The sequence below is a fragment of the Notothenia rossii genome, assembly GCF_949606895.1.
Source record: "Notothenia rossii genome assembly, contig: scaffold_121, whole genome shotgun sequence".
Classification (NCBI taxonomy): domain Eukaryota; kingdom Metazoa; phylum Chordata; class Actinopteri; order Perciformes; family Nototheniidae; genus Notothenia; species Notothenia rossii.
The window spans coordinates 53128-79996 of NW_027639504.1; the positions used below are offsets into that span (position 1 = coordinate 53128).

Sequence of the window (26869 nt, forward strand, 5' to 3'; positions counted from 1 at the left end):
CTGTATGCATCAATATAAAGCGATATCAATACATATGAACACAAGTACACACAGGTTTCAAATATGCATTGAATTAGGGTTGAAATCATAAGCAGCTAAAATACATGGACCTTCACACAATCATGTAATATCACAGTATAATTCTTGGATTAAGAAAAAAAAAACAAGCCGGTGGGATAAGCAAATTAAAATGTTAGAAATTTCAAATAACTTCCCTCCAAAAACACATCAAATGTTCACGAGTCAGTTTAACCGGTACATCGATCCCTGCAGCTGACCATGTCCTGCTCTTATTTGGTCCCGTGTGTCAGTATCGCTGAGGATGATCCCTCCCTACTTATAATCGCCATTTTTTTCCTTGCGTTGTAAAAATGTGACACAGTGTTTTGCTCTACACGACCTCCCTTTTTTTTTGTTGAACAAATGCGTTGTGGTATGTTCGTGTGCAGAAGACCCAGGAGGGAAATAAAGATTTACTCTGCATCACGACCCCGACCTGCACTATCTGGCTTTAGAGCGGAGCAGCTGGAGGTGGTAAAGGCCTGATGATAGCATGTTTACCACAGTGTCAGGTGCACCTTCACTTCCATATACCAGCAGCTGGAAAAGAAAACTGGCCTTAAATATCACTCGCCCTTGAAACGCATGGAAAACAAAACCCAGGAAGTGATGACTTGGCACGTACAGTGAGGTCTTTTCACTGTTTGGTCATCTTGTTTATTGGAAATAAGGAAAAATATGTCGGAGTTTACGTAGATTCATTTTTCACTTTTCAATCAACCCTGTAGACATGAAAGCAGTTGAGGAGAAAAACAGAAGAGAGATGGATTCCTTCTCTCCGGGTCCGGGTGACGATTAAAAAGACTTATTGGTATAAGTAGCGTACAGAAGAAGAGCGGGGGGGAATAAGTCCTACCAAAAATTGCATATACAACAAATTACAAATGATATATCCCGTCTCGTACTGAGAGAACAAGCACGGCACAAGTATAAATAAGAATCCAACGCTTCTCAAGTGTTTTCATCTGTCAAATAATACAGTTTAGTAAAATGTGAGCTGAATTATATTCCCCTGAAGCAGAAGTCTACATGAGATGACAAATGTTGCACCTTTTAATTAATAAGGGGGTTGCACAAATGCATTCAATAGGGAATGGGAATGTGGCGTCGCTAACGGCAAGTCGTCCATCTTTGGAGGATACCGGCGAATGCAACTTATTGACTTAACCTGTAGTACGGCGAGCAAAGGAGGTTAACTTGTTCACTTTCTAAAACATGCTCGGTAGGCACTGTTATGTCACTGTAACAACCACTCCTATGATCAATGAACAAAACAAAAACAAGGACCATGTGATTAGATTTTATTCCTTTAAAAGGCAGAGGAGGGAGACATCAGCAAGAGGCGCTGAATTGTGTTCTTCTGAACTACAGGAACACAAACCACTACACTGGGAATATGATTTATAACATAACATATAGCAGTATACTTGCATACACCACAAGATTACTTATGCATGATAAGCCGGCGTTTTGTAGCATAACATTAGTTGTCTTCGGATGACTATCGTTTTCTATAAACCTGTAGATTTGAAGGTCCGGTATCAACCTGTTTGTAAACTTGACATGGGCCTGTAAATATTTAATATTCTGAATTTTCCGTCAGCTGGAGACACTCACTCCAAAGACCAGAGAGGACCGACATCAATAACCGTGATTGGTTCATTCTTCTCTTAATTCATAAGTACAGATGGCATTAATTAACTTTATTTTGTAAAATAACGCTCCTATAGTTTGTATTTGTAAGTCGTTAATATTTCACGCATACTTTATTCATTTTGGATTAAAAAAAAAACGCCAGGTGACCAGGAAATGCTGATATACAGTATATTGGCGGCTGCTGTTGTTGGGTTATGGCTGGAAAGGATCCGTCTAGTGTAAAACTCTCGCGAGAGTTTGCAATAATGCTGAATGTTTACGTTTGGCAGGCAGCCTTTCAGTTACAATCGTTAACATCAGTGGGCCACAGCAAATGATGGTGAGAAGCTAAACTATCTATTAATTATGTCAATGACAGGGAGTGTGATTGTTGAAATAGGGTGTTAGCGGTCTTGCTGGTGTTCAAAGAAGAATGACAACACTGTAGATCACCAACACTATGGTTTATTTTTTATTCACAGGCAAGTCAACGTTGTCGCAGTAAAAGTCCCAAGATAGCTCCTGGTGCAATATAATGTTCCCTTTCAGTGTTTCACTATTATCCTGCTGCATTAATTTGTATGTTGCATTTTTACTGCTGTAGAAGTGTTTTCCGCTCCAACGAGAGTTACAACGAGAACGTGACGTCATATTTACACAAGACGGATCCTTTCTAGCCATAACCATGCTGTTGCTACGGACGCTATCCTCCAAAGATGGCCCCAGAATGCACCCTGTTTCCCATTCCCTGTTGGGTTCTCAATACTCAATCTCGCTCTTGTTTTTTCGCATTAATATTGTGCTGAAAGACTGCAGCGTTCAATGTGTGTGTGTGTTGATACGTGTGTGTGTGTATATTCTTTACCACAGTGATGTCTATCCCACACAGAAAGAGAGGGAACAGGATAGGCCGGGGGCCGACAATGGCTCTAAATTCTGTGCAATCACCATCAGAGCCCAGGTTAAAAAAAAAAAAAAAAACGGGCAACAAAAACACAAGTATTTGTTTTTAACTGCCTAAAAATGAAGGATCACAATATACTGCCTCTATATGCAAATATCATCTATGTATACATGTAATATTGTATTCCATAAATGTGTAGATAATTGAATTTATCTCAAAAAGCATGAAGAAGAGCTTACCTTAAAAAGAGAGAATCTAACACAATTCAAGGGAAACTTAGCAAAGACTCCTAAAACTAAACTTTCCCCTTTTTATCACCAAACGTCTACACCTACAGTAAAGTATCCTCGATTTCCAACACTTTAGTGAAAATATGAAAGAAAGCATAATTCTTAACATAATCAGTATACTGATTGGTAAACTATTATAATTAAATAACATGAGATTCAAAGAAAAAAGAGGTTCAATTATATCACTTATGATTAGTAATATTTGTGTCTTAACTATATTTTGCATATTTTTATTTGTGTAATTTTCCAGTTTTTTTAAAGAGTTTTTTATCCTGGTTTTATTTCTTAAATTGCTGTAAAACATATTGAAAGTTACATCCTGTCTGTCTGTTTACTGTACAAAGTGAAAAGAGTATTTTAAATAGATTATTTACAAGGAAAAAGATTGAAACGTACAAATGCTGACGCTGATTGATGCCCACACACCGAGGTCTCTCTCGTCTGCTCCGTCTTATTTCCTCGTCGTTTTTATCCCGTTATCCTTCTTTCAAACCGTCTCGCTGACAATAGTTGAAACCTGAACTTTCAAAAATGTGTGCGTATAAAAATTCCAGAGATCCCAATCTATTTATTAGGAGAGTCATGGTGGAGGGGGGGTAAGATCTGTTTGATTTAAGGCTAACTCGATCGGTCTCATTTCGTCCGTGTTATCTGTGGAGCAAGGGGTTGAACCTATGAGCAGTTACCAGTCGCGAGAAAAAACAGCTGTTATCATTCAATCGTGATTTCCCTCCTCACACACTCACTCACACACACACACACACACACACACACACACACACACACACACACACACACACACACACACACACACACACACACACACACACACACACACACACACACACACACACACACACACACACACACACACACACACACACACACACACACACACACACACACACACACACACACACACACACACACACACACACACACACACACACACACACACCAAACCTCTTACATTGATGCATTTAGATTAGGGGTTAAAAGATGAACAATAGATCCCTCTGCACAATCTTCCCGCAGCCCTTGAACTTCTGACACCGCCAGCTAATCGAAGATCAAACCTTTAAATACAGGCTTCTTTATTCTGTACAGTAATGTGATGAGTCATCATTAGACAGCTCCAGGTGGGAAGGGGGGGGGGGGGGGGGGGGGGGGGTGGGGATGATAAGGCATGTCTACTGAGTGCCTGAACCTACACTGAGTAAAAAGGTCCTGTGCAATAAATGAGGCCTCTCAAGCGAAAAAAAAAGGACGATATCTACATCAAGATTTCGCAAGATGGCCGTCTTCCGGTACGCCTCAAATAGACACCTTCCTCAGCTCGAGCTTTAACGGGCATCATTGTCGCAGGAACACATCTCCTACACGTTGTTTTGTTTCGCCAACATAACAGTGCATATATTAATCACACACAATGTACAAACAAAGCTTTCTGTAAGTGGAAAGTAACGCCTTCAACGAGATACCGGTTGAGAGGCCCAAACAAAGAAATAAAGAAAGAGTGCCCGGTGACTGTTATCATGTAACCTGAATAAAATAAGTGGTCTAAAGGCTGCCGTGTTGTGAAGTGAGACGCTCTCCGTGACATCCTGAATGCTTTTTCTACGTAAAGCGCTGCTCAAACTCGCCGTATGAAATATTTGTTTACGAAGTTATAAAACGTCTCTTGGAATGGAAACCATCGGCTGCAGCAGCGCCTCGAGCCTGATGTCAATTTTTTCACTGCAGTTTTTTTTGGCTCATACACGAAAAAGAGATCAGCCTGAAAAACATGCCGGTCCGTCCCTGGTTTGAACCGGAGGACACATCCACCGGAGACCATTAAGGCACGTCCTTCCTCTCGGTGTCTTCAGCTTCGGGACGTCGTTCACAGTAACACAAGTTGTGTTTTAAGTGTGTGTGATTTGTAATGTCTTGAAAACATCAAACGAAGGATCTGTCAGCTCTAAACGTGTCCAGTCATTTCCACAAGGAGCAAATCAATGTATGAGCATGGCGTAAAAACAGAATTCAAAAGAAGTTCTCAGTCTTTCTGGCTTGTTGGTTGAACTTAACAACCGTCCTGCTTGCACACAGGATTACAACTACAGATACTAAAACAGTAGTGAAATATTATACCAACAAAACATAAAACAAGAAAAAACTTATCGTAAGCAGTGTTATCGTAATCAGCACTAACATCTTTGTTATTCACAATATTATTATTGTTGTTCTTATACCCTGTTTTTTTCTATAAGAATATCTTATTATCATTCATGATTGTATTTCTCATAGCAAACAAGATCAGCTCTTTTGGCGTCAGAGATGAGGGGGAGGAGGGGGAGGAGGGTTGGGGGTGAAGAGATAAAGGACCGCAGCTCGGGGGTAAAACGTGAAATTGTCTCGAGGGGCAGATGGGCAGCTCGTTTCTCGCACTTTTTCCTCAAGAGCACTCAGCGGGAGATCTGTCAGACAGCCATCGCACCAGACAGTCCAATATCAAACTGAGACGAAGTGTCACCTCTCTAAGAACATCGACTTCTGCCTCACGAAATGACAGGCTTGGATTTGAGTGCGATGTTAAGGGGAATGTTGATTGACTGTGTTTTGGACATAAAAGTAGCTTTGCCCGTTACTGAGAGAGAGGGGTTAGGGTCCCACAGCTCCACAGGGATTTGACCCTTTTCCGTTTCACAGCTCTCTCCCCTTTCACCGTGCTGTCCCAATATGGGGCTAGAGTTGCAGTGTGTTGGACAGTGTCTGTAAAATCATCCCTGATCTCCGAACACGACACGCCTCGATTTCCTCCCTTCCACCTCCCCTCGCCCATCGTCCACTCCTAACTCGCCAATTGTCGATCTCACACGTCAGACTCAATGCTGGACAGTTTCTCGTACACATGGCCATTGCTTCCATTGAAGGGACGCGGGGGGCCGACCCCCAGCATGGAGCCGTGGTGGTTCATCCCGCCAAGGCTGAGCTCTTTTGGGAACCGGGGCGTGGCGTTGGTCATCACCCCGGCCGTGGCGGACGCCGACAGATATGACGTCGTGCTCATCTGGCTCCTGAAGTCACTTCGGCTTGGTTTGGGAACTTGCTGCTGCTGCTGCTGCTGCTGCTGCTGCTGCTGCTGCTGCTGCTGCTGCTGCTGCTGCTGCTGCTGCTTCTTCATGTAATATTGTTTGGCTCCGTGCATCAGACACTGGTCGTCGCCAAAGGTGGGTATAAAGGGGTTTTGGTTGACCCTGTCTGGGTAAAGAGATTTGGATAAAGAGAACCCTCCCCCGCCTCCTCCTTCCATCAGAGACCTGTCCCTGTCTCGCATGTCTCTCTCTCCGATGGAGCGGCGGTGAAGGCCGTCTCCTCTGAACAAACCGAACGGTGACCCGGGTCGTTTGCGAGCCTCGTAAAACAACGGGTCCCGGTCTCGTTCCCGTTCTCGCTCCGAGCCCCCGTGGCGCTCGAATATGTGTGCGAAGGGGCTGGTGCCCTCCATGTAGCGCTCTTTCTCCTTCAAGCTAACGCTCCGGGGTGGGGGCAGCATCCCTCCCATAACTTGGCTCCCCATTCCCCCCCCAACACCTCCCAGACCCATTAAACTGCCCATCCCGCCCGATTCCTCTTTCTGTAGGTCAACAAAAGCGTCGTACGAGTGCTGCCGCCTCAGTGGTTTCCCGAGTCCTCCGCTCTTCCTCCTCTGCTGGCCCTGAGATTGAGGGCCCGGGCCCATGACTCCACCTCCCCCACCAACGCCATTCCCTCCCCCCATCTGTTCCAAGAGGTGGTTGTTGTCCTCGCTGATATCGTAGAGGTTTCCTGTCTTTTTACAACCCTCGCAGCGCATGCAGGTCGCAGAGCTGGGGCGGCTGTTGACTCCGCCTCCCGACGTCCCACAGCTCATACCACCACCGTACACACCGCCGTGCATCGACATCTGCTTGCCTCCCCCGCTAGCCCGACAGTTCCTGCACTCCCACTCTCCCCCTGCCAGCCCAGATCCTCCCACACCACTCTTTAAATCAGACTTTTTGGGTTTGCTTTGCTTGAGAAAGTCATCAACTGGAACCAGGGTGGTGCAGTTGCCTCCATCTCTACTCCCAGGGCCTTCCGTCAGGTCCACGTGTTCCCACTGAGGAACGCCCTCTTTGGGCCGAAACTGGTCCAAATAGAAATCCCTAACGCTTTCCTTCTCTCTGAACATGTAGTTCCCGTCGCTGTTCCCACTTAAGCCTCTCTTCCGTTCCGGGGGCAGCAGCGGCGGGGAGGCGGAGCGGTGGCCGTGGTAGTGATGGTGGCTGATGTGGTAGGGTTTCCTCCGGTAGCCCAGCTCGATCTCGTCCAGCTCCCGTCTGGACTTGGCAGAGGCCGGCCTTTTTTTAAGGCTATCGCGGTACTGTTTGCGTTTCTTGGCGTTACCCTCCAGGTTTCCGTAAGTCACCGTGTGCGTGGATATATCCGAGACGTCCGACCGTCGATCCATATTCCCATCGTCGTCTCCTCTACCTCCGCAGTATCCGTGCCCGGGGATAAACGTGGCGCTTGAGGCACCTCCCTTAAAGGAAAACTTCCCGTAAAGGTCCGGCAAGCCTCCCTTAAAGCTCTGCCCTGAGGGAGGGGTTTGTCCAGACAGCAAATCAAACTTGCTCATGTTCCTGTGGGTCAATGCCGAGCAGGGCTGGGTGGTGAAAATAGGCGCCACCCCTCCTCCAATGCTCTCACAATCAAACATCCCCCCTTCCAGAGAACTTGCGCTACCCAAGCTATGAGGCCTGGGCGGCGGCGGCCCGCTGAGCCCTAGCGTCGAGCCGTGGTGGTGCAGGTAGTGATCCTGGTACAGATTGCTGTCCTTCAGGTGGAGGTTACCAAACGTCCTCTCCACCTCGCTGATGTAGTCGCTGAACATGTTGTCTTCCGGTGGGTACGACGGCTTGCAGTCTGAGTGTCCCGCCAAGCTGCGCCGGTGTTCGGAGATGTCGTAGACGGAAGATTCGCGGCGGATGAAGTCCAGCGCGCTGTGGGGCGATCCGTTCACTCCGGACAGGGACGCCATGTTCTTGGCGGTTCGTAGGAGGCGCATGATGTTGGAGTGGGTGTTGTTCATGGTGGCGGATGGGGAGTTCAACGCCGAGCTGTTGCTCTTCTCCTCGATCTGCACCCCGTGGATGCAGCTCCAGATGCCCTGTGGGGAAACACAGGCAAGAGGAAGCATTAGGGAGGGAGCATTCTGTAAATAGTGGACCAATATTGAATTATAACGGCATGTAAATGGTCTGTTAGACCTTCCACATGCTCTATGGTCAGTGTAGGAGCTATAGTTGGTCAAAATTGACTTTTTTTATTTATTCTACTAAAATCATACAAAAACAAAAACGTATAATTCATACACACAAATGAACAAAATTAGTAGAAGCGGGAGGGCTGAAGCATAGCTTATGGGGAGTAGCCCTCCCGTGCATCATCATTAGCATCAATATAATAATAATGGCATTTATTTCGTAAAAAACGTATAGAAATTAAGGAGTCCAAAGAAATAAAGAAAACTGGAAAAAAAAAAAAAAAAAAAAAAAAAGTTAGGGCAGGAAAAAAAGTAAATGCATATATAAGTAATACTGGGAATATCCAATACTTGTTAGCTGGAGTAATCTGCAAATATAATTGTTTTTACTTTAGTTTTGAATTGTTGATGATTAGTAACACTTGAAAGGTCTGGGTGAAGTCCCCTCCACGTTCTAACTCCGATTATGGATCAGCCGTGTGATTTGATGGTTGTTCCACAGGGCTTGCTACCCAACCAGTTAGGAGGCCTGGTTGGGTATTTCATGACTGTGGTTTGGAACTGCTTTTGAATGTTAGTAGGCATTTTGTTAAATGGACATGATTTACTGTGTATTGTGAACGTATTTTGAAGAATGCAGCTGCTTGCCAAAAATACGAGACTGCAGCTGTTTCGCGTCCTGATGAGTAGAAGCTCTTTTTCACTGATTCTGTCAAAACCTTACTCAATACATCGGTAAAAACAGATGCAACGTGTGATTTATAGACTGTAGCGTGTTGTACATTAGCTGGTGTGCAAGTGAGCGTATAGTAAGAAGATTCAGGGGGGACAGTGTGGCTGCACGGCGGGTGATTGATAAAGGCAAAGGGGCTGTAAAAAGAACCTGGGTCCTGCTGGTCAATACCTTTAATCAATGTGATTAGAATTCAGCTGAACAATATCCTCCGGTAGTTATTAAACACCTCAGTTCCACTGCGGCGAACACAATCTCCCTTTCGAAAGAGAAAGGCTTAACCAAGGAGACGGTGGCAGAAAGACAAACTGCTCCATTTGCATCCAGTGATGTACGATACAATATTCAGATAACAATGGATGTACAGAGGAGAGCAAACCAGGCGTGACGGATGGGCACGGTGCGGTGCAGCATCAGATCAATTCAAGACAATGATTTTGCTCAGTTTTTCTGGACGTCTTTAGAACGAAACAAAGGAATGCTTTCGGTCACTTTCAAAGGTCACCTATTATCCAAAATCCACTTCTCCATGTCTCTTCTACATCAATATGTGTCCCCTCTTCTTCATGTCTCTTCTACATCAATATGTGTCCCCTCTTCTCCATGTCTCTTCTACATCAATATGTGTCCCCTCTTCTTCATGTCTCTTCTACATCAACATGTGTCCCCTCTTCTTCATGTCTCTTCTACATCAACATGTGTCCCCTCTTCTTCATGTCTCTTCTACATCAACATGTGTCCCCTCTTCTTCATGTCTCTTCTACATCAACATGTGTCCCCTCTTCTTCACGTCTCTTCTACATCAACATGTGTCCCCTCTTCTTCATGTCTCTTCTACATCAACATGTGTCCCCTCTTCTTCACGTCTCTTCTACATCAACATGTGTCCCCTCTTCTTCATGTCTCTTCTACATCAACATGTGTCCCCTCTTCTTCATGTCTCTTCTACATCAACATGTGTCCTCTCTTCTTCATGTCTCTTCTACATCAACATGTGTCCCCTCTTCTCCATGTCTCTTCTACATCAACATGTGTCCCCTCTTCTTCACGTCTCTTCTACATCAACATGTGTCCCCTCTTCTTCATGTCTCTTCTAAATCAACATGTGTCCCCTCTTCTCCATATCTTTTCTACATCAACATGTGTCCCCTCTTCCTCATGTCTCTTCTACATCAACATGTGTCCCCTCTTCTTCATGTCTCTTCTACATCAACATGTGTCCCCTCTTCTTCATGTCTCTTCTTCATCAACATGTGTCCCCTCTTCTTCATGTCTCTTCTACATCAACATGTGTCCCCTCTTCTTCATGTCTCTTCTATATCAACATGTGTCCCCTCTTCTTCATGTCTCTTCTATATCAACATGTGTCCCCTCTTCTTCATGTCTCTTCTACATCAACATGTGTCCCCTCTTCTTCATGTCTCTTCTATATCAACATGTGTCCCCTCTTCTTCATGTCTCTTCTACATCAACATGTGTCCCCTCTTCTTCATGTCTCTTCTACATCAACATGTGTCCCCTCTTCTTCATGTCTCTTCTTCATCAACATGTGTCCCCTCTTCTTCATGTCTCTTCTACATCAACATGTGTCCCCTCTTCTTCATGTCTCTTCTATATCAACATGTGTCCCCTCTTCTTCATGTCTCTTCTATATCAACATGTGTCCCCTCTTCTTCATGTCTCTTCTACATCAACATGTGTCCCCTCTTCTTCATGTCTCTTCTACATCAACATGTGTCCCCTCTGCTTCATGTCTCTTCTACATCAACATGTGTCCCCTCTTCTTCATGTCTCTTCTACATCAACATGTTTCCCCTCTTCTTCATGTCTCTTCTACATCAACATGTGTCCCCTCTTCTTCATGTCTCTTCTACATCAACATGTGTCCCCTCTTCTTCATGTCTCTTCTACATCAACATGTGTCCCCTCTTCTTCATGTCTCTTCTACATCAACTTGTGTCCCCTCTTCTTCATGTCTCTTCTACATCAACATGTGTCCCCTCTGTGGAAAGAGACTCTGAAACTTTCAGGAACAAAGATTCTCTCTCTTTTTGATCCATTTCTATAAAAACCTGTCTGAAAATGAGCTGATCAGATTTTGGCCACTTTATGATGTCATAACGATGTTTTGTCTTGTGCAACCATTAGCCAATCAGCAACCAAGGTAACCCCCCCCCCCCTTATCACCTGAATCTCCTCCTAGAGCACCATTGAGTTCTTTGTAACCAAATGTCTCTCAGAGGGGCGTGGGGAGGGGCTCCTTGTTTTCATCTAAAGTAACAGGCAGAGAATCAGCACTTTGGAAACAGGGCTGAAACAGAGGGGATTATGGGTAATGCTGCAATGATCTCTTTGGTGTTTCAGACAATCAGAGACAGGCTCTGGATATATCTGAGACCTAAAATAAAGTAATGAAAAACAGTACAATAGGGGACCTTTAAAAGACCAGCTGACCTGCAGATGCAGAGGTCAAGACAAGAGGTCAGCTGGCTGTCAAATATTCTCCGCTGCTAAGCTACGACTCAAGCATTCGTCGTTTATCCACTAATTCCACTCGTTGACCCTCGGCTCTCCTTTCCCTAGCCGCCCCTTTCTGCTAGTTAATTAGCGACATGGACAGTGCCTGCATTGCAGCAAAAAGAGTCCTTCATCCTTCATTCCGCTTTTATGGATAACTGTATTACTTATTTCAATTTCACAGTCTGTTAACACCCGAGTATATAAAGCCGGACAATGGCTACAACTCAAAGAAGTTCACATAAACAGAAAAGACTTCAGAAATATGGCTTTTGGATGAGAGTCTTGCAGAGGAGGACAATTGAATACATCAAACCAGATTTATTTGTACCCATATTTCAATGTTTATCTTGTCTCATCTGTGTTTCCTTCCTCCATCTGCCTGTTGATATAATTTGTCATCACTTCATATCTTTTGTTTTCCTTCTTTTATTGTCTTGATTACACCGCACCTGCTGCCAAAGCTGTCACGTCTCTTCCCTCTCGTGGCATCTATGACAACAATCCATTTCGGTCAGACTTTTCCAGAAGCATCCACAATCATTTTAGTAAGACATCCCCCACTTTAGGTTATGTTTTGTATTCAGCATTGACGGTGTGTAAAAGCAAGTTCAGGATAAATATTTTTTTATGGTTTCAAGCTTTTTCTTAGCTTTTCTTTCATGCTTTTATGCCGTGATCCACCATCTCCCCAAACTGCCATATATTAGCTGCCAACTGCTTCTGGTACAAGGATGGTTTGAATTCAGATGCCACATTTTGCAGTGTGAACATGTGTTTGGTTTCAATAAAGAGGGTTTTCATTCGCATCCTGAATTTCTACTTCTAATTGAGGAACAAAGAACTGTTGTACATTCAATTCTTGGGCATTTAACAAAGAGATTGCTGCTTCGTATTCAGCAGCAGATTTTGTCTACCCTACATGCCCACAGAAAGTCACAGTTGGCAGATTGCTGCCGGGCCCAGAGCTACAGTCGCTGATTATTTGGGCAGGATGTGTGAATAGCAATAACTGTGGCCTGAGGGTTTGTAGGAATTTTAAATCCACCCGGGGATCGCAGCAAAATCTATAAGTGATTACACTGGTACAGAGAGGCAGGAAATCAACAAATAACTAGCCGCGGCTGTAATGTACGATTGCATATAGAGTGCCTTTTGTACATGCTGCCGCTAATCATTTCTGTAAGAATATGGCGCCTAATGCGAATGAACCGAGGGCTGAAAGAAGGAGCGATTAAACCTCTAATACATTTACAGGTCTTAAGTCATTAGGGGCTTTTTAAATCGATATAATTAATTTGTCTCAGTGTAGCAGGTGTGTCCTGGAGCAGGTAGCCGAGGGGGGGGGGGGCTAACCGGGCATGAAGACCGTGACGTGGCTCACGCCAACCGTGACAGATGTCTAATTTTTTACACTCCAGAGCTTAAATGTTAATTGCGGACAATAAAGTTTATTGGATTATGCTGTGAAATTAAAAAAGCAGAATCAGGAAAGGGAGGAGGGGGGAGTGGAGAAGTGTATAACTGGCCTGAGAAAAATACTCGGGACGGAGACAATGTGAGGCATTGGTCGAGGAATGTGGGAAGGTAATAACACGTCATTTCCAACATTGTTTTTTGCAATTCCTGAGCTATGGTGGCTGAAAGCGCTACATTGGCCCAAAACACACGCAATGAGAAACGTATCCACCGACGTTTTCAAAAAGCGCTGCATAAACGAAACACTGCAAATATCATCACTTTTTTGTGTCCCTTTTTTCATTCTGAAGCTTTTTGTAGCGTTTTGTGTTTCGTTTATGCAGCGCTTTAAGTAAAGAAGCGCATATTTTGTGAATTTGGTGAATATTTTCATGTGTTTTGGCTCATTTGTGATTCCATATTTGCATTGTTTCTTTCCGTGTTTCCGTATGCTTCATATGCAAATGAGCACTTGATGAATATTTGCCCTGAATAAATCTGAATCGTCTGGTCGTTATTTTGTTCATTTGTCGAAGGTGATGTCTGTAAATGGGAGCAATCAACCAATGTTACACACAAGCATAATTGCTTCCCAGATCCAGACCCCCATTCACAGTTTAATGATGTAATAATCAAAAACAACACCAAGCAGCCTGTCGTTTGGAAATGAGAAGACATTTTTAGCGACTGATATTTCACACTCCTTCTACACAAACAGACGCAAGCATAAACAAGGGGACAACGTAAAATTAACACTGTACAAAATAATCAAAGTTGGGCACTGGAGCGTAATATTAGAGCAGGGAGGGGGAGAATGTGATGTTGGTTTGTTTCTGCTTTGCTCTCTTGGTACAAGCAGCCCCGGCATATCAAATGTATGTGTGTGTGTGTGTGTGTGTGTGTGTGTGTGTGTGTGTGTGTGTGTGTGTGTGTGTGTGTGTGTGTGTGTGTGTGTGTGTGTGTGTGTGTGTGTGTGTGTGTGTGTGTTTGTGTGTGTGTGTGTGTGTGTGTGTGTGCTGTAAATTAGCCACGTGGTTTAGCCCGCAGTGGTTCACCTTCAGAGGCAGTGAATTACACCGGAGCCATGTCAAAACAATTGCAATGCAAATCAAATACCTCGGGGTGACTTTGGTCTCCTGGGATCCAGTAATCTACCCTCTCCGGTTGTGTGGCTGATTTTTGTTGAGAGAAATATTGATTTTGGCTCAAGATTTTGTAAATATTTACCCCTGCGGATGTCAGAAAGGCCTGACCATGGAAACAAAAAGGGAAAAAAGCCCCCGTGTCTATTTGGAAGTGACGTTTGGTTACAGGCTGGTGATTTAGGGACGAATAGCGAAGGTCACTTTACAGACAAGGAGGAATCAGTGTGACTAAAGTAAATAAATAAAAAATGTGGTTGTTTTGTTAAAGTGGCAATAGACCACCTTTTTACTTGACCTATCATTATGTAGTTAATGTTTATTGCACAATGAAATGGTTGTAGAATAATGACACCATGATTGCAACCTCCCTTTCAAAATAAAAAGCCCAGGAAATAAACACATGCATTACTGACTAACAGACTTCATTTTATTTAGATTTTATTCCATACTGGTTTACCCTCTTTACTGTTATAGCTAATTCTATTTTATTACATTTGGAATTTTTTTTGTTGGTCTTTTCTGTTATTTTAGCACCTGTCAGTCATCTGAGAAGCGCCTGAAACAGTTTAAAAGGTGCTATAAAAAATAAACCTTGATTGATTGATGATTTATTGATTAATTTTAACAACCTTAGTCGACCTTCATCATGTCGGCCCCTAATTTATTTGTTGTTTTGTCTGTCTGTTTTTTTTATTTTTTTTACTTCAGTTGTTTTACTTCTTTAATTTCAGGCCCTGTTTCTTCCTCCCCCTGTGTGTTTTTCCCGCCATCATCAGTGTCTGCCCCGCCCCTGATTGTTTCCACCTGTTCCCTCTCACCTCATGTTTAAATAGTCCTGTCTCTCCCCTGTCCTGTGTCAGTTCGTCTTGTTTGTTTCCACCTGTTCCCTCTCACCTCATGTTTAAATAGTCCCGTCTCTCCCCTGTCCTGTGTCAGTTCGTCTTGTTTGTTTCCACCTGTTCCCACTCACCTCGTGTTTAAATAGTCCTGTCTCTCCCCTGTCCCCTGTCAGTTTGTCTTGTTTGTTTCCACCTGTTCCCTCTCACCTCATGTTTAAATAGTCCCGTCTCTCCCCTGTCCTGTGTCAGTTCGTCTTGTTTGTTTCCACCTGTTCCCACTCACCTCGTGTTTAAATAGTCCTGTCTCTCCCCTGTCCTGTGTCAGTTTGTCTTGTTTGTTTCCACCTGTTCCCTCTCACCTTGTGTTTAAATAGTCCTTTCTCTCCCCTGTCCTGTGTCAGTTCGTCTTGTTTGTTTCCACTTGTTCCCTCTCACCTCATGTTTAAATAGTCCCGTCTCTCCCCTGTCCTGTGTCAGTTCGTCTTGTTTGTTTCCACCTGTTCCCTCTCACCTCATGTTTAAATAGTCCCGTCTCTCCCCTGTCCTGTGTCAGTTCGTCTTGTTTGTTTCCACCTGTTCCCACTCACCTCGTGTTTAAATAGTCCTGTCTCTCCCCTGTCCTGTGTCAGTTTGTCTTGTTTGTTTCCACCTGTTCCCTCTCACCTCATGTTTAAATAGTCCTGTGTCAGTTCGTCTTGTTTGTTTCCACCTGTTCCCTCTCACCTCATGTTTAAATAGTCCTGTCTCTCCCCTGTCCTGTGTCAGTTTGTCTTGTTTGTTTCCACCTGTTCCCTCTCACCTCATGTTTAAATAGTCCCGTCTCTCCCCTGTCCTGTGTCAGTTCGTCTTGTTTGTTTCCACCTGTTCCCACTCACCTCGTGTTTAAATAGTCCTGTCTCTCCCCTGTCCTGTGTCAGTTTGTCTTGTTTGTTTCCACCTGTTCCCACTCACCTCATGTTTAAATAGTCCCGTCTCTCCCCTGTCCTGTGTCAGTTCGTCTTGTTTGTTTCCACCTGTTCCCACTCACCTCGTGTTTAAATAGTCCTGTCTCTCCCCTGTCCTGTGTCAGTTTGTCTTGTTTGTTTCCACCTGTTCCCTCTCACATTGTGTTTAAATAGTCCTTTCTCTCCCCTGTCCTGTGTCAGTTCGTCTTATTTGTTTCCACCTGTTCCCTCTCACCTCATGTTTAAATAGTCCTGTCTCTCCCCTGTCCTGTGTCAGTTTGTCTTGTTTGTTTCCACCTGTTCCCTCTCACCTCATGTTTAAATAGTCCTGTCTCTCCCCTGTCCTGTGTCAGTTTGTCTTGTTTGTTTCCACCTGTTCCCACTCACCTCATGTTTAAATAGTCCTGTCCCTCCCCTGTCCTGTGTCAGTGCGTCTTGTTTGTTTCCACTTGTTCCCTCTCACCTCATGTTTAAATAGTCCTGTCTCTCCCCTGTCCTGTGTCAGTGCGTCTTGTTTGTTTCCCCGAATGGTCGTGCCATGCCTCAGCTCTCTCATGTCAGGTTTTGTTGTTTTGTTTATTTTATAGGCTTAAGTTTTTATTAAGTCCTCTTTTTGTTACGTTTAGTTTTTTCCTCCTTATGAGCGCCTTTTGTTATTTCCACTACCTATTCTGTTAAGAGGGATTACCTGATTTGTGAAAATAAATACACTCTTTTTTATTACATTCAAGACTTTGTCTCTGGGTCGTGCATTTGGGTTCATCAGTTTGTGTCGAGGTCTTGACAGTTTTTTCTGTAAAGCGACCTTGGGTCCCCTGAAAGGCGCTATATAAAACTAAGTTATTATTATTATCATTATTATCATGTCCAAGCCAAGGAGCTTGGGACCTAAGATTTACATCGACATAACTACAGTGTAGCTACAGTATGTACGAATTACAAGAAAAGCCTTGAATCTTGAGAATGAATCATTTCTGGACTTTTATCCTGTCTGAGCCCTTTTCCTCCCTGTTGGGAAAATACTGAATGTTCTCGTCTAATATCAGAGTACACATGATAACAAAGGCCCTACGTAGCTGTGTACGTAGCTGTGTACGTAGCTGTGTACTTACATAGAAGAAGCTCAAGAGACACTGCCTTGAACATATGATAGCTATGTTCAACGATTAAACATGACACAGCCCCTAGGGAGATAGACATGACTGTCATGTTTATTGCTTACGTGGGTCTCAGCTAATCTGAAGTAAACATTGAATACTGCTTTCTATTCCTCCATCTTGAGACTGTGTAACTCCCTCTCTTGGATATCAGCATGTGAAGGACACTGCTCAGGAACTAGTTGATGCTCTGTATGTGATGACTACTTCCATTCAGGAGAGGATCACAGATACATGGATCCTGATGTTGAAGCTCAAGCCGGTGACGATTATTAACGTTTTGAAGTATTTAGAAAAATGCTTTTGAGAAAAGATTCAGAAAAGACATAATTTTTAGATTTTTAGAAAAAATACATAATTTTTTGATTTTTAGAAAAAAAGTCAGGATTTTTTAGAAAAAATACATAATTTTTTGATTTTTAGAAAAAAAGTCAGGATATTTTAGAAAAAATACAATAATTTTTTGATTTTTAGAAAAAAGACAGGATTTTGAAAAAAAGACAGGATTTTTTTTTAAAAAACAGAATTTTGAGATTTTTATGGAAAAAGACAGAATTTTGAGATTTTGAGAAAAATACAGAATTTTTTGAAAAAAAGTCAGAATTTTTTGATTTAGAAAAAAAGACAGAATTGTGAGATTTTGAGAAAAAATACAGAATTTTGAGATTTTTAGATAAAGACAGGATTTTGAAAAAAAGACAGAATTTTGAGATTTTTAGAAAAAATACAGAATTTTGAGATTTTGAGAAAAAAGACAGAATTTTGAGATTTTGAGAAAAAAGACAGAATTTGAAGATCTTTTGAAAAAATACAGAATTTTGATATCAAAATTCTGTATTTTTTACAACCGTGATTTTTTCTAACCGTGAAGGACACTGTTCAGGAACTAGTTGATGCTCTGTATGTGATGACTACTTCCATTCTGGAGAGGATCACAGATACATGGATCCTGATGTTGAAGCTCAAGCCTCCCTTCCTCACCCTGCTGATGGAGAAGACGAAGCCCGGCTGCCCGGAGCAGGTTCCCATGAAGCAGAAGCGCAGCTGCCAGTAGAACCAGTGCTCGCAGATGAAGGTGATGAGCGACAGAGCCATGGCGGCGCCCAGCATGTAGAAAACACCCGCCATGTTGTCAATATCCAGCTGACTGGACATCACCTCGTTCTTCTCGTGGTGGCAGATTCCCGTCAGCCAGAGCGACTCCAGCTCCTCCATCTCACCTGGAGGATAAGAGAAGATTAAGACTTGTGCAGGAGTAACAAGAAGTTACAATAAACACAGGGGTTTATCTAGGAAAATATAGTTTGAGGGCAATACTGTGGCGCTGATTTTGTATATAAGATGTATCAGTTCAGGCGAGAGCATGACGCCCGTAAACAAGATGGCGCCTCAACAACGTCACGCTGAAAGTTACCGGTTTAGACAAAACCCTGAAGCATAATAATAATTTGTTTATTTGCCGGCTCGTAGTCCGATTGTGAACCCGGAAATGTTGAGAACCTAAAAGTTTTATGTAACAAAAGTATAGTACGGGTCCCCAGCACATAGAAAATGCCAGATGCTAACTTCCTCATATTTGCACAACAAGCATAAGTGCATACGCAGACAATAGCTAACAAATGGCTTCACCGATTTGGACAATTTCTGAGTGGTTTTGGAGGTTACTGAGGGTGTTGAATCAAACTCTGACATTTTAAAGATGAATATTGGCAGTTTTGAGTCCCCTAAAACGTTGAAATCGACCCAAAATACATCAAAATCAGCCCACCACCACCAGATGTACAAATATGTTCCCACTTATCCAGAAAATGTTATTTTTTAAACATGTTTTTGACGTAATTGATTATATTGTTCATTTTATTTGTTTGTAAAAAGTTATTTAGAGAATATTTGTTATAATGTTTTTGCCAATTTCTTTCAGAAGAAAAATAGTAAGGACAGAGGAAAGGAGGTTAAAGGAGGCGAGACAGGATCATGTCGGGAAGTGAAATAAAGAAAGGGTGGGAAACTATAAAGGAGGATGTGATGTAACATCAGGATGGTGTATTTGGAGGACACGAGGGATGGAGATATGATGCAACAGAAGAAGAAGAAGAGAGGAGGGAAGATGGCGGGCAGACGGTGGATAAAGGAGGGGGGGGGGCCTTGAATGTTGCAGTTCTGCAGACAGGAACAGATAAAGCCATTGGTCACATGTTAATTATCTTTTTTTGCTCTCATTCCTGCAAATAATTGAGTCTTTTTACAGCTTTAGGCGTCAATGCCAACTGTAAGGAAACAAGTCTTAATTTGTATGCCTGTGCACGTATGTGTGTGTGTGTGTGTGTGTGTGTGTGTGTGTGTGTGTGTGTGTGTGTGTGTGTGTGTGTGTGTGTGTGTTGGATGCTGGTCCCTGAGCTTCTGGTCTCTTTTGTGGGTCACCTTCTGTTTCATCACGAGCTGTTCCCTATGAAAGCCGAGTGAGCAGAACAGGCGTCGCTTAATTAATCATACATTCAGCCGGTGTCGCTGCACGTCAGCTCTGACTGGCCTCTGAGCAGAGAGGGAGCAACACAGCATACAGAAAAGTAAACGAGAGACACCACACACACTCTAAGACACACTCTTACACACAGACAGTCCCACAGCAGCCACTACTTTATATCTGCTGATAAACAAGTGCTGAAAGTACATTTAAACTACCGTACTTAACTCTTATTTTGACATAATTGGACTTTGCTAAGTATTTCCCATTTAATTATACGTGATACTTCTACTCCCCTAACTGTTTTACTTTTAGACTCCCTTGCAGCCCTGGCTTTAGCACCACCTCGTGAGTCCGGTGTGCTTCTAGGCCACCAGGAGGGAGAGCGTGGTGAGACGTGGTGGAGTGACATTGAGATCCTGAGAGGGGTGAGCCAGGGAGACTGAGGGTTGAGACAGGGAGACTGAGGGGTGAGACAGGGAGACTGAGGGTTGAGACAGGAGACTGAGGGGTGAGACAGGGAGACTGAGGGTTGAGACAGGGAGACACACACACACACACACACACACACACACACACACACACACACACACACACCCTCTTATTTCAGAAGCCTGACCCATATCCACATTTGAACATGCACACACACACACGGTGTTGAAATACACCAGGAGCAATGCTGGCACCCTAACTGGGGACGCACTGTAACGGCCCCAAGGCCCCTGGGTTCAGGATGATCAACACGCTGAGCCAAATAAACACACACACACACACACTTACACACACACACACACACACACACACACACACACACACACACACACACACACACACACACACACACACACACACACACACACACACACACACACACACACACACACACACACACACACACACACACACACACACACACACACACACACACACACACACACACACACACACACACACACACACACACACACACACACACACACACACACACTCACTGAGTGAGCGTTGAGTGTTAGGAATGAAAAGATTATATGTAAGTTTTATGAAGTATTACAAACAATAATTAACTATTAAATATATTGTTTTTGAAAATGTTGGTGTATTTTTATCTAGTATGAAGTGAAATATTATTTATTAAATTTGATTTAAGAGTAAGACAAAAGTATTTAAGTTATATAATGTATATATATATACTATATTTTTGGATCCAATGGATAAACTAGCTTTTTTTGTCAATTTCTTTAGTTTCTAGATGTGAGAAAAAACAATATTTGTGAAAATGTGTATTTTTTTAGTTTTCTTAACTAAATGTGAAGAGCTCATGCTGACTCTAAAACATTAAAACATTGACTTGTGTATGTTTTTGTAGCATGTACTACACGGGTTAGAAATGGCCTTCCTTTCTCCACTCGCTGTGAGACTCATTAATGCTCCGCGCTGACAGCAATGAAGTGTTTCTGAAGAAAAAGCCCCGGAGAGCTTGGACAGTCTCCCATAAAAAGGGAAGCGTGATCATAAAGCTCGGGCCCCCGGGGTGGAGCTACATCTCAAGTTGTATTCCTGGCTGCGCTGTGTTACCTTTTCCGTCTGCTCTGGATATATGAAGGCTGAATTACATGAGCATTTGACTCAAAGAGACAATTAATCACCACGATCACGGTCGCAGAAAGTCCCTCAGAGGAACTGTTATTATCTTCCCCCTCCACCAGTATTCATCACAAACAGGTGACTAAAACATCTCAAATCTTTCTGTCTGGGAGCTTGTTTTTCCCTGATTAGAGTAGATGTTCCTAAAATAAGTGTATTTTTGAAATCAGCCACAGTGTTTTGTCCCTACAGGACAGCCATGAGGCCTGATTTGCTCAAAGCACAAAGCACGATCAAGCGCCTCGTAGGTCTTAAATGGTCATTCTTGTTTATTATAACTTTTTTTTCTAGGTTTGGCTATTGTTTTTTATAAAGCTTATGTAACATTGTAATAACCTGTTGAGATCTGTCAATTTAGCGAGATCACAAATGATAAACAAACCAGGTTTAGCCAAATTTGTTTGGAGGAAATGATGGTTGAATTGATGTTTGTTGCTAACATATAACACCGTTAAAAAGACCAACTTCCTGGTTCCACTTTGACCTACTGTACAGTTCTTATACTGTAGGGCAGGGGTCGGCAACTCCTGGCACGCGTGCCAGCATTGGCACGCGGCACCGTAACCAGTGGCACACTAGGAATAAGTGGAATAAGTGTGCAAAATATTTAAATTCATTTTCGGATCCTGAACGAGACCGCCACCAGAGCTCGTCTCCCCGTTACCTGCAGAAGGAAGCCATGCATGCAACGCAGCCCCGCTCTCTTTATCTCCAGTTGACTTTCTGCCGCTTTCCTCCGTGGTGCAGTGCTGATCGTTTCACCACGGAGGGAAGCACTTCACTAATTGCAGTACTCATAAGGAGCTGTACAAATGACGCAGTTTTTGCGTGGCTGTGTTTATTTAGTTGAAAGCCCAGTGGCGATCTGCTCATCTCTCATCGAAATAATATGCTACAAAGGGGCGGACTGGCCATCTGTGTGTTGAACTTTCCTGTCGGCTCCCAGACCGTAGTCGAGGAGGGCAGAAGCAACAAGCTTCAGGTTCAATAACCCACTTTAACTTAAATGACTGGAGAGAGGCGAGCTCTTCTTGGGAGGACGTTGCATTTATTTAGCTGTTCTTCTGTTTCACAAAATACATCACAGACCTCTGTTTTTCTGCTTCCTCGTTTCACTTCCAGAAACAAACACACGTTCCCTCACTGTCGCTCTACCATTCACAAACACACATGCACAAGCCGCACCCCTCTCTCTCTCTCTTAAAGGGACAGCGATCTCATCTCACTCTGCATGACCCTAATATCATAACATGTGTGTTCTGGAGAATCACAGAACGGACGATCGTCCTTATTATTATGCCGTTTAAACCAATTATTTAAATGTGTTTGTTAAATTCGGCATCATGTAAGTTGCGCTGACAGGTCCACACACTGCTTCCCCGCAGCGAGGCTCCCCCCCCTCCTGCTGATAGTTGACGAGCGTCAAGCTCCTCAACCCCCCCCCCCCCGTTGATAATTATCGATCGTTGGCACGCTGATAACATCTTTTTTTTAAAATGGCACTTCATATCAAAAAGGTTGCCGACCCCTGCTGTAGGGCTTTCACACCAACGTGATTCTCCATGCTAGAGCTTTTCTGGTTCGGAACCGTTTTTTCTTTTCAGCCCCCATTTTGTTCACACCGCCCAGAGCCCGACTGGTGCTGCCACTGCTGCGTCATAACGTCACCGTTTACTTTGCTGATTTTCTCCCCAGCGGCGTTACGGCGCTCACAACAACAACAACAACAACAACAACAACAACGGGGGACTGCGTTGGGTCGATGATCGTGTTGCTTTTAATCACACGAAGCCAGATTAAATTAAATAACTACTTCTCCAACCTTATGCTTTTCTCCAGAGTGCCGTGGTTCATTGTTTATTAATGTGTTTCAGTGGCATTTACCGGGTTTAGCTCCGGGTTAGCTCACACAGCAGCGGCCGCTGTAAAGTATTCACTGTCTGACTGTCACACAAGCAGATGATACATATCCCCAATTCCCCAAGTGAATGTGTGTCAGTCTGAATTGACACAACGCTGTTATTAAGATTTCTCTGGCATAAAATGGGCGATGTTAGCATAGCAACAGAAGCTAAACTGACCATCTTGACTACATGTTGTTGCTATCCTATTGTGGCATAAGCCGTTTTCTACAAGCACATTTTACCTTTTCATTATGATTCTACTTGTGATAGTCGGACATGACAACCTGTGCAGCCCATGTATTGATTCCATCCGATAGCTGCTATAATACAAAACAAAACGTCTGCCTGCTCTTAACAGCGAACGGATGGTCAAAGTATGGTACAAATAAACAGAATCACACGAAGCCTGGTTACTGGTTAGTGTTGCCTGACTTATTAAAGTGTGTGGTTGCGTTCTAGTCACTTTGCTCAGCACTACTGCTAGTTACAACTTGTATTTGCCGTACTCGCTTTTAACTGTTAACTCGGGTTAATTCTCGCCCCCTCCGACGTAAGCGTGACGTATGCGGTTCTTCCTTCTAGACCGACAAAAAATGTTTGGTGCTTGAAATGAACCGGATTCCGGAGCTTAGAGGCGGCTCCGCTGAGGTGTGAACAGGAAAAACTGGTGCTTTTCAGGCTCTAGCTCCGAACCGGCCCTGGAACCGCGTTGGTGTGAAAGCCCCATTAGTGTAGCTTTGGATATACTCAAAATGTAATGGTGCGATGAACAGGTATTTACCGCAATTTGGGTGCAATAACTGAAATGATCTGACTTTTCTTAAGCAATTTGCCAGGTTGTTGCCATACTTGTATCTAGTTGAGTACATTGGGTCTCATTCGCTACACGCTTTGAAGAAAAGATTCCCGGCAGTTTTCTAGAAGTTTAAAGACATTCAACTATGTTTCCTTTTTTTCTTTTATCTTACAGTTGCACAACATAGGATTTATTGAGTAAACAGCGTTGGAACCAGCCTCACCGTCTCCAAAGAGCTGCAAAGAGTACATTGGTTCTCATTAATGTCATGTAGTTCCAACATGTCGGAAATCTGACGCAGACTATGTTTGTGAATGAAGCCAAATGTTATTCTAACTGAAACAAAACAGTTGGCAAAGTCAGTCAAATAAAACCACAGTTAGAATAAGTCAGTAGTTTTATAAATGATGTTTTAATAGTTATATTTGTTCCTCTTTGTTTAAAAACGTAATTCCTCTAAGTGCTATCAAGAAACCCTGATTCTGACTCTTGCTTTAAGGCCACTTTAGACGAGTCATGATCTGTTTCATCCCGAGGAAAATATTGCATTATCTCAGTGACTAACCGGAGCTTCTTTCACTTATTATCTCTAAAGACTCATCACATCAGCACAGCCGTATGCATGATAGACTCTCTGCCTCCGGAGTGCATTAATAGTACAAATACTTTGTTACTGAACTTAAGTGCATGTTTCTGGTATCAATACTTTACTCCACTACTTCTTTTTCTGACCACTTTTTACTTTGACTTCTTACATTTTGAACACAAATACCTGTACTTTCTACTTCTTACATGTTGAACACAAATACCTGTACTTTCTACTTCTTACATGTTGAACACAAATACCTGTACTTTCTACTTCTTACATTTTGAACACAACTACCTGTACTTTCTACTTCTTACATGTTGAACACAACTACCTGTACTTTCTACTTCTTACATGTTGAACACAAATACCTGTACTTTCTACTTCTTACATGTTGAACACAAATACCTGTACTTTCTACTTCTTACATGTTGAACACAAATACCTGTACTTTCTACTTCTTACATTTTGAACACAAATACCTGTACTTTCTACTTCTTACATGTTGAACACAAATACCTGTACTTTCTACTTCTCTCATTTTCCAAACAGGCTGGTTCCTTTAGTCTGAATGTGTGTTTGGTGGCGTGATCATTATTATTTAGAGTCATTGCGTGCCTATTGATTTGAACACGATCCGTGTATCCATCATTTCCTGGTCTTCTCTAAAGAAGAGGGACCAATGAAAACGTTGTCATGTTGCCGTTGTTCAGCATGGAAACATTCATTAGCTAACAATAACATTATTGTTCTATTAATATAAAGGGAGCTCAGGTACTCTTTAAAGCAGCTGCTAGTTATGGGTACTTTTTACTGAAGTACATTTCAAAGTTCTTTACTTTTACTTGAGTAAAGAAGTTTAGTCAGTACTTTTTTTACCAGAGTATTTTCAAACACGAGTATCTGTACTTCTACTTGAGTAAAGGATGTGTGTACTTTTGCCATCTCTAACTGCAACCCATTTTTTTAATAAAACAGCCTCACCGTCCCCAAAGAGCATCAGGATGGCCAGGTCGACGTGCCTCTTCCACAGCGACTCCTTCTGGATGGCGATGCCGTACCCCGTGGTGGCGAAGATGTATCCGCTGCCGATGGTCACCAGCTTACAGCCCTCATCCCGACCGGCCATGTAGTTCAGCACGGCCGCGTCGTAAATGAAAGCGTCTAGTTTGCTAATGAAAAACAGAGAGAGAGAGAGAGGGAGGGAGAGAAAGAGAGAGGTAGGTTACAATTAATTAGCACTGAGGAGTCACACATCGCGGCTACAACAGTCCAATTAACCTGCTAAACAGCACTAAGCTGCTGATAAGCGTAATAGACTTCCTCTGCGTTTGCCAAAGGCATGAGCTGGCACACAGACCGGGAGAAAAGCAACGCTTGATGGAAAGTGAAGAGGGGGAGGAGAAGTTATATTGGAGGTGTTCAGAAAAAGAAATAACATGTTTTACAAGAAACTAGGAAGAAAGCTGACTTTAGCATTGATGGAAATTAGCTAATTACTAAAGCTGGCATCAATTATCTCTCCTTCTTTTGAGATGAATGTGTTTTTATGCCTGGTCCTTGTTTATAAAAATGTATAATAATAATAATTTAAAATAATAATAATAACCAAAAAGTTATAAAACATAATTATTATTTAATACATAATTGTATTATATTATTTTTTAAATGATTTCCGTCACAAATATTAAATAAAATAAAATGTATTGCGATTATTTTTGATGAAACTTTAATTGGAGAAATTTAAAACAATTAATTAATTATTATTTTCATTATCAATGGTAAATATTATTTAATGATTATGGTATGTCGAATACACTTTGTAGGCCAAGGATTCATTCAAAATGGTATTTTCAACACATACTTATCTTCTACTGTATTAACCAAATATTGCACTTTATGCGATTTGTATAACTTAAAGGTGGGGTAGGTGATTATGGAGAAACCAGCTTGAGTGCGCTAGAATTTGAAAATACACGACCGGACAAAATCTGCCACTTCCTCACAGAGCCCCTCCTCCAACACACACGAACGCGCACATGACAAATGAGGGCACGAGATAAGTGACAGGCAGGTAGGCCATCCAGTTACTTTAGCCGGGCCGGCTCAGATGATTGGTCGTGCTTTTTACAGCGCCACGGCTTCCACAGATGACATTTTTTATGTATTTATTGTCAACGCATTCATATATTCATTGCCATCGGGATGTTTACAACATTCCATGGAATATAACAAAAAGTGTTTCTGAAATAAATTACATACCCCACCTTTAAGATTGGAACATTAAAATAATATTATAATTCAAATTAATCAAATGTTTTCTTACGTAAACATCATTTTTTTTTAAATGAACCTAATTAACTCGTGACAGAATACATTTCAATATGCCTGAAGCATTTGGGGAGGCTGTGGCTCAGTGGGTTAGTGCGCTGATCTTCGAATCAGAGGATAGCAAGTTCGAGTCCCACTGCAGTCAGCATGTCGTTGTATCCCTGGGCAAGACACTTCACCCCAAATTGCTCCA

General features: G+C 42.8%; 1 protein-coding gene across 1 annotated transcript in view; it reads right to left on the reverse strand.

Annotated features, from left to right (window-relative positions):
* Positions 1 to 343: 343 nt before the first annotated feature.
* Positions 344 to 26869, reverse strand: part of grin2ba (glutamate receptor, ionotropic, N-methyl D-aspartate 2B-a) — a 90446-nt gene continuing 63920 nt past the window's right edge. Inside the window, exons 11-13 of the mRNA XM_079696059.1 lie at positions 25330 to 25517; positions 17933 to 18171; positions 344 to 8062 (exon numbers count right to left, since the gene is read on the reverse strand). Of these exons, the coding sequence (XP_079552185.1) occupies positions 5744 to 8062; positions 17933 to 18171; positions 25330 to 25517 (2746 nt within the window). The 3' untranslated portion in view covers positions 344 to 5743. The remainder of the gene's footprint in view (positions 8063 to 17932; positions 18172 to 25329; positions 25518 to 26869) is intronic.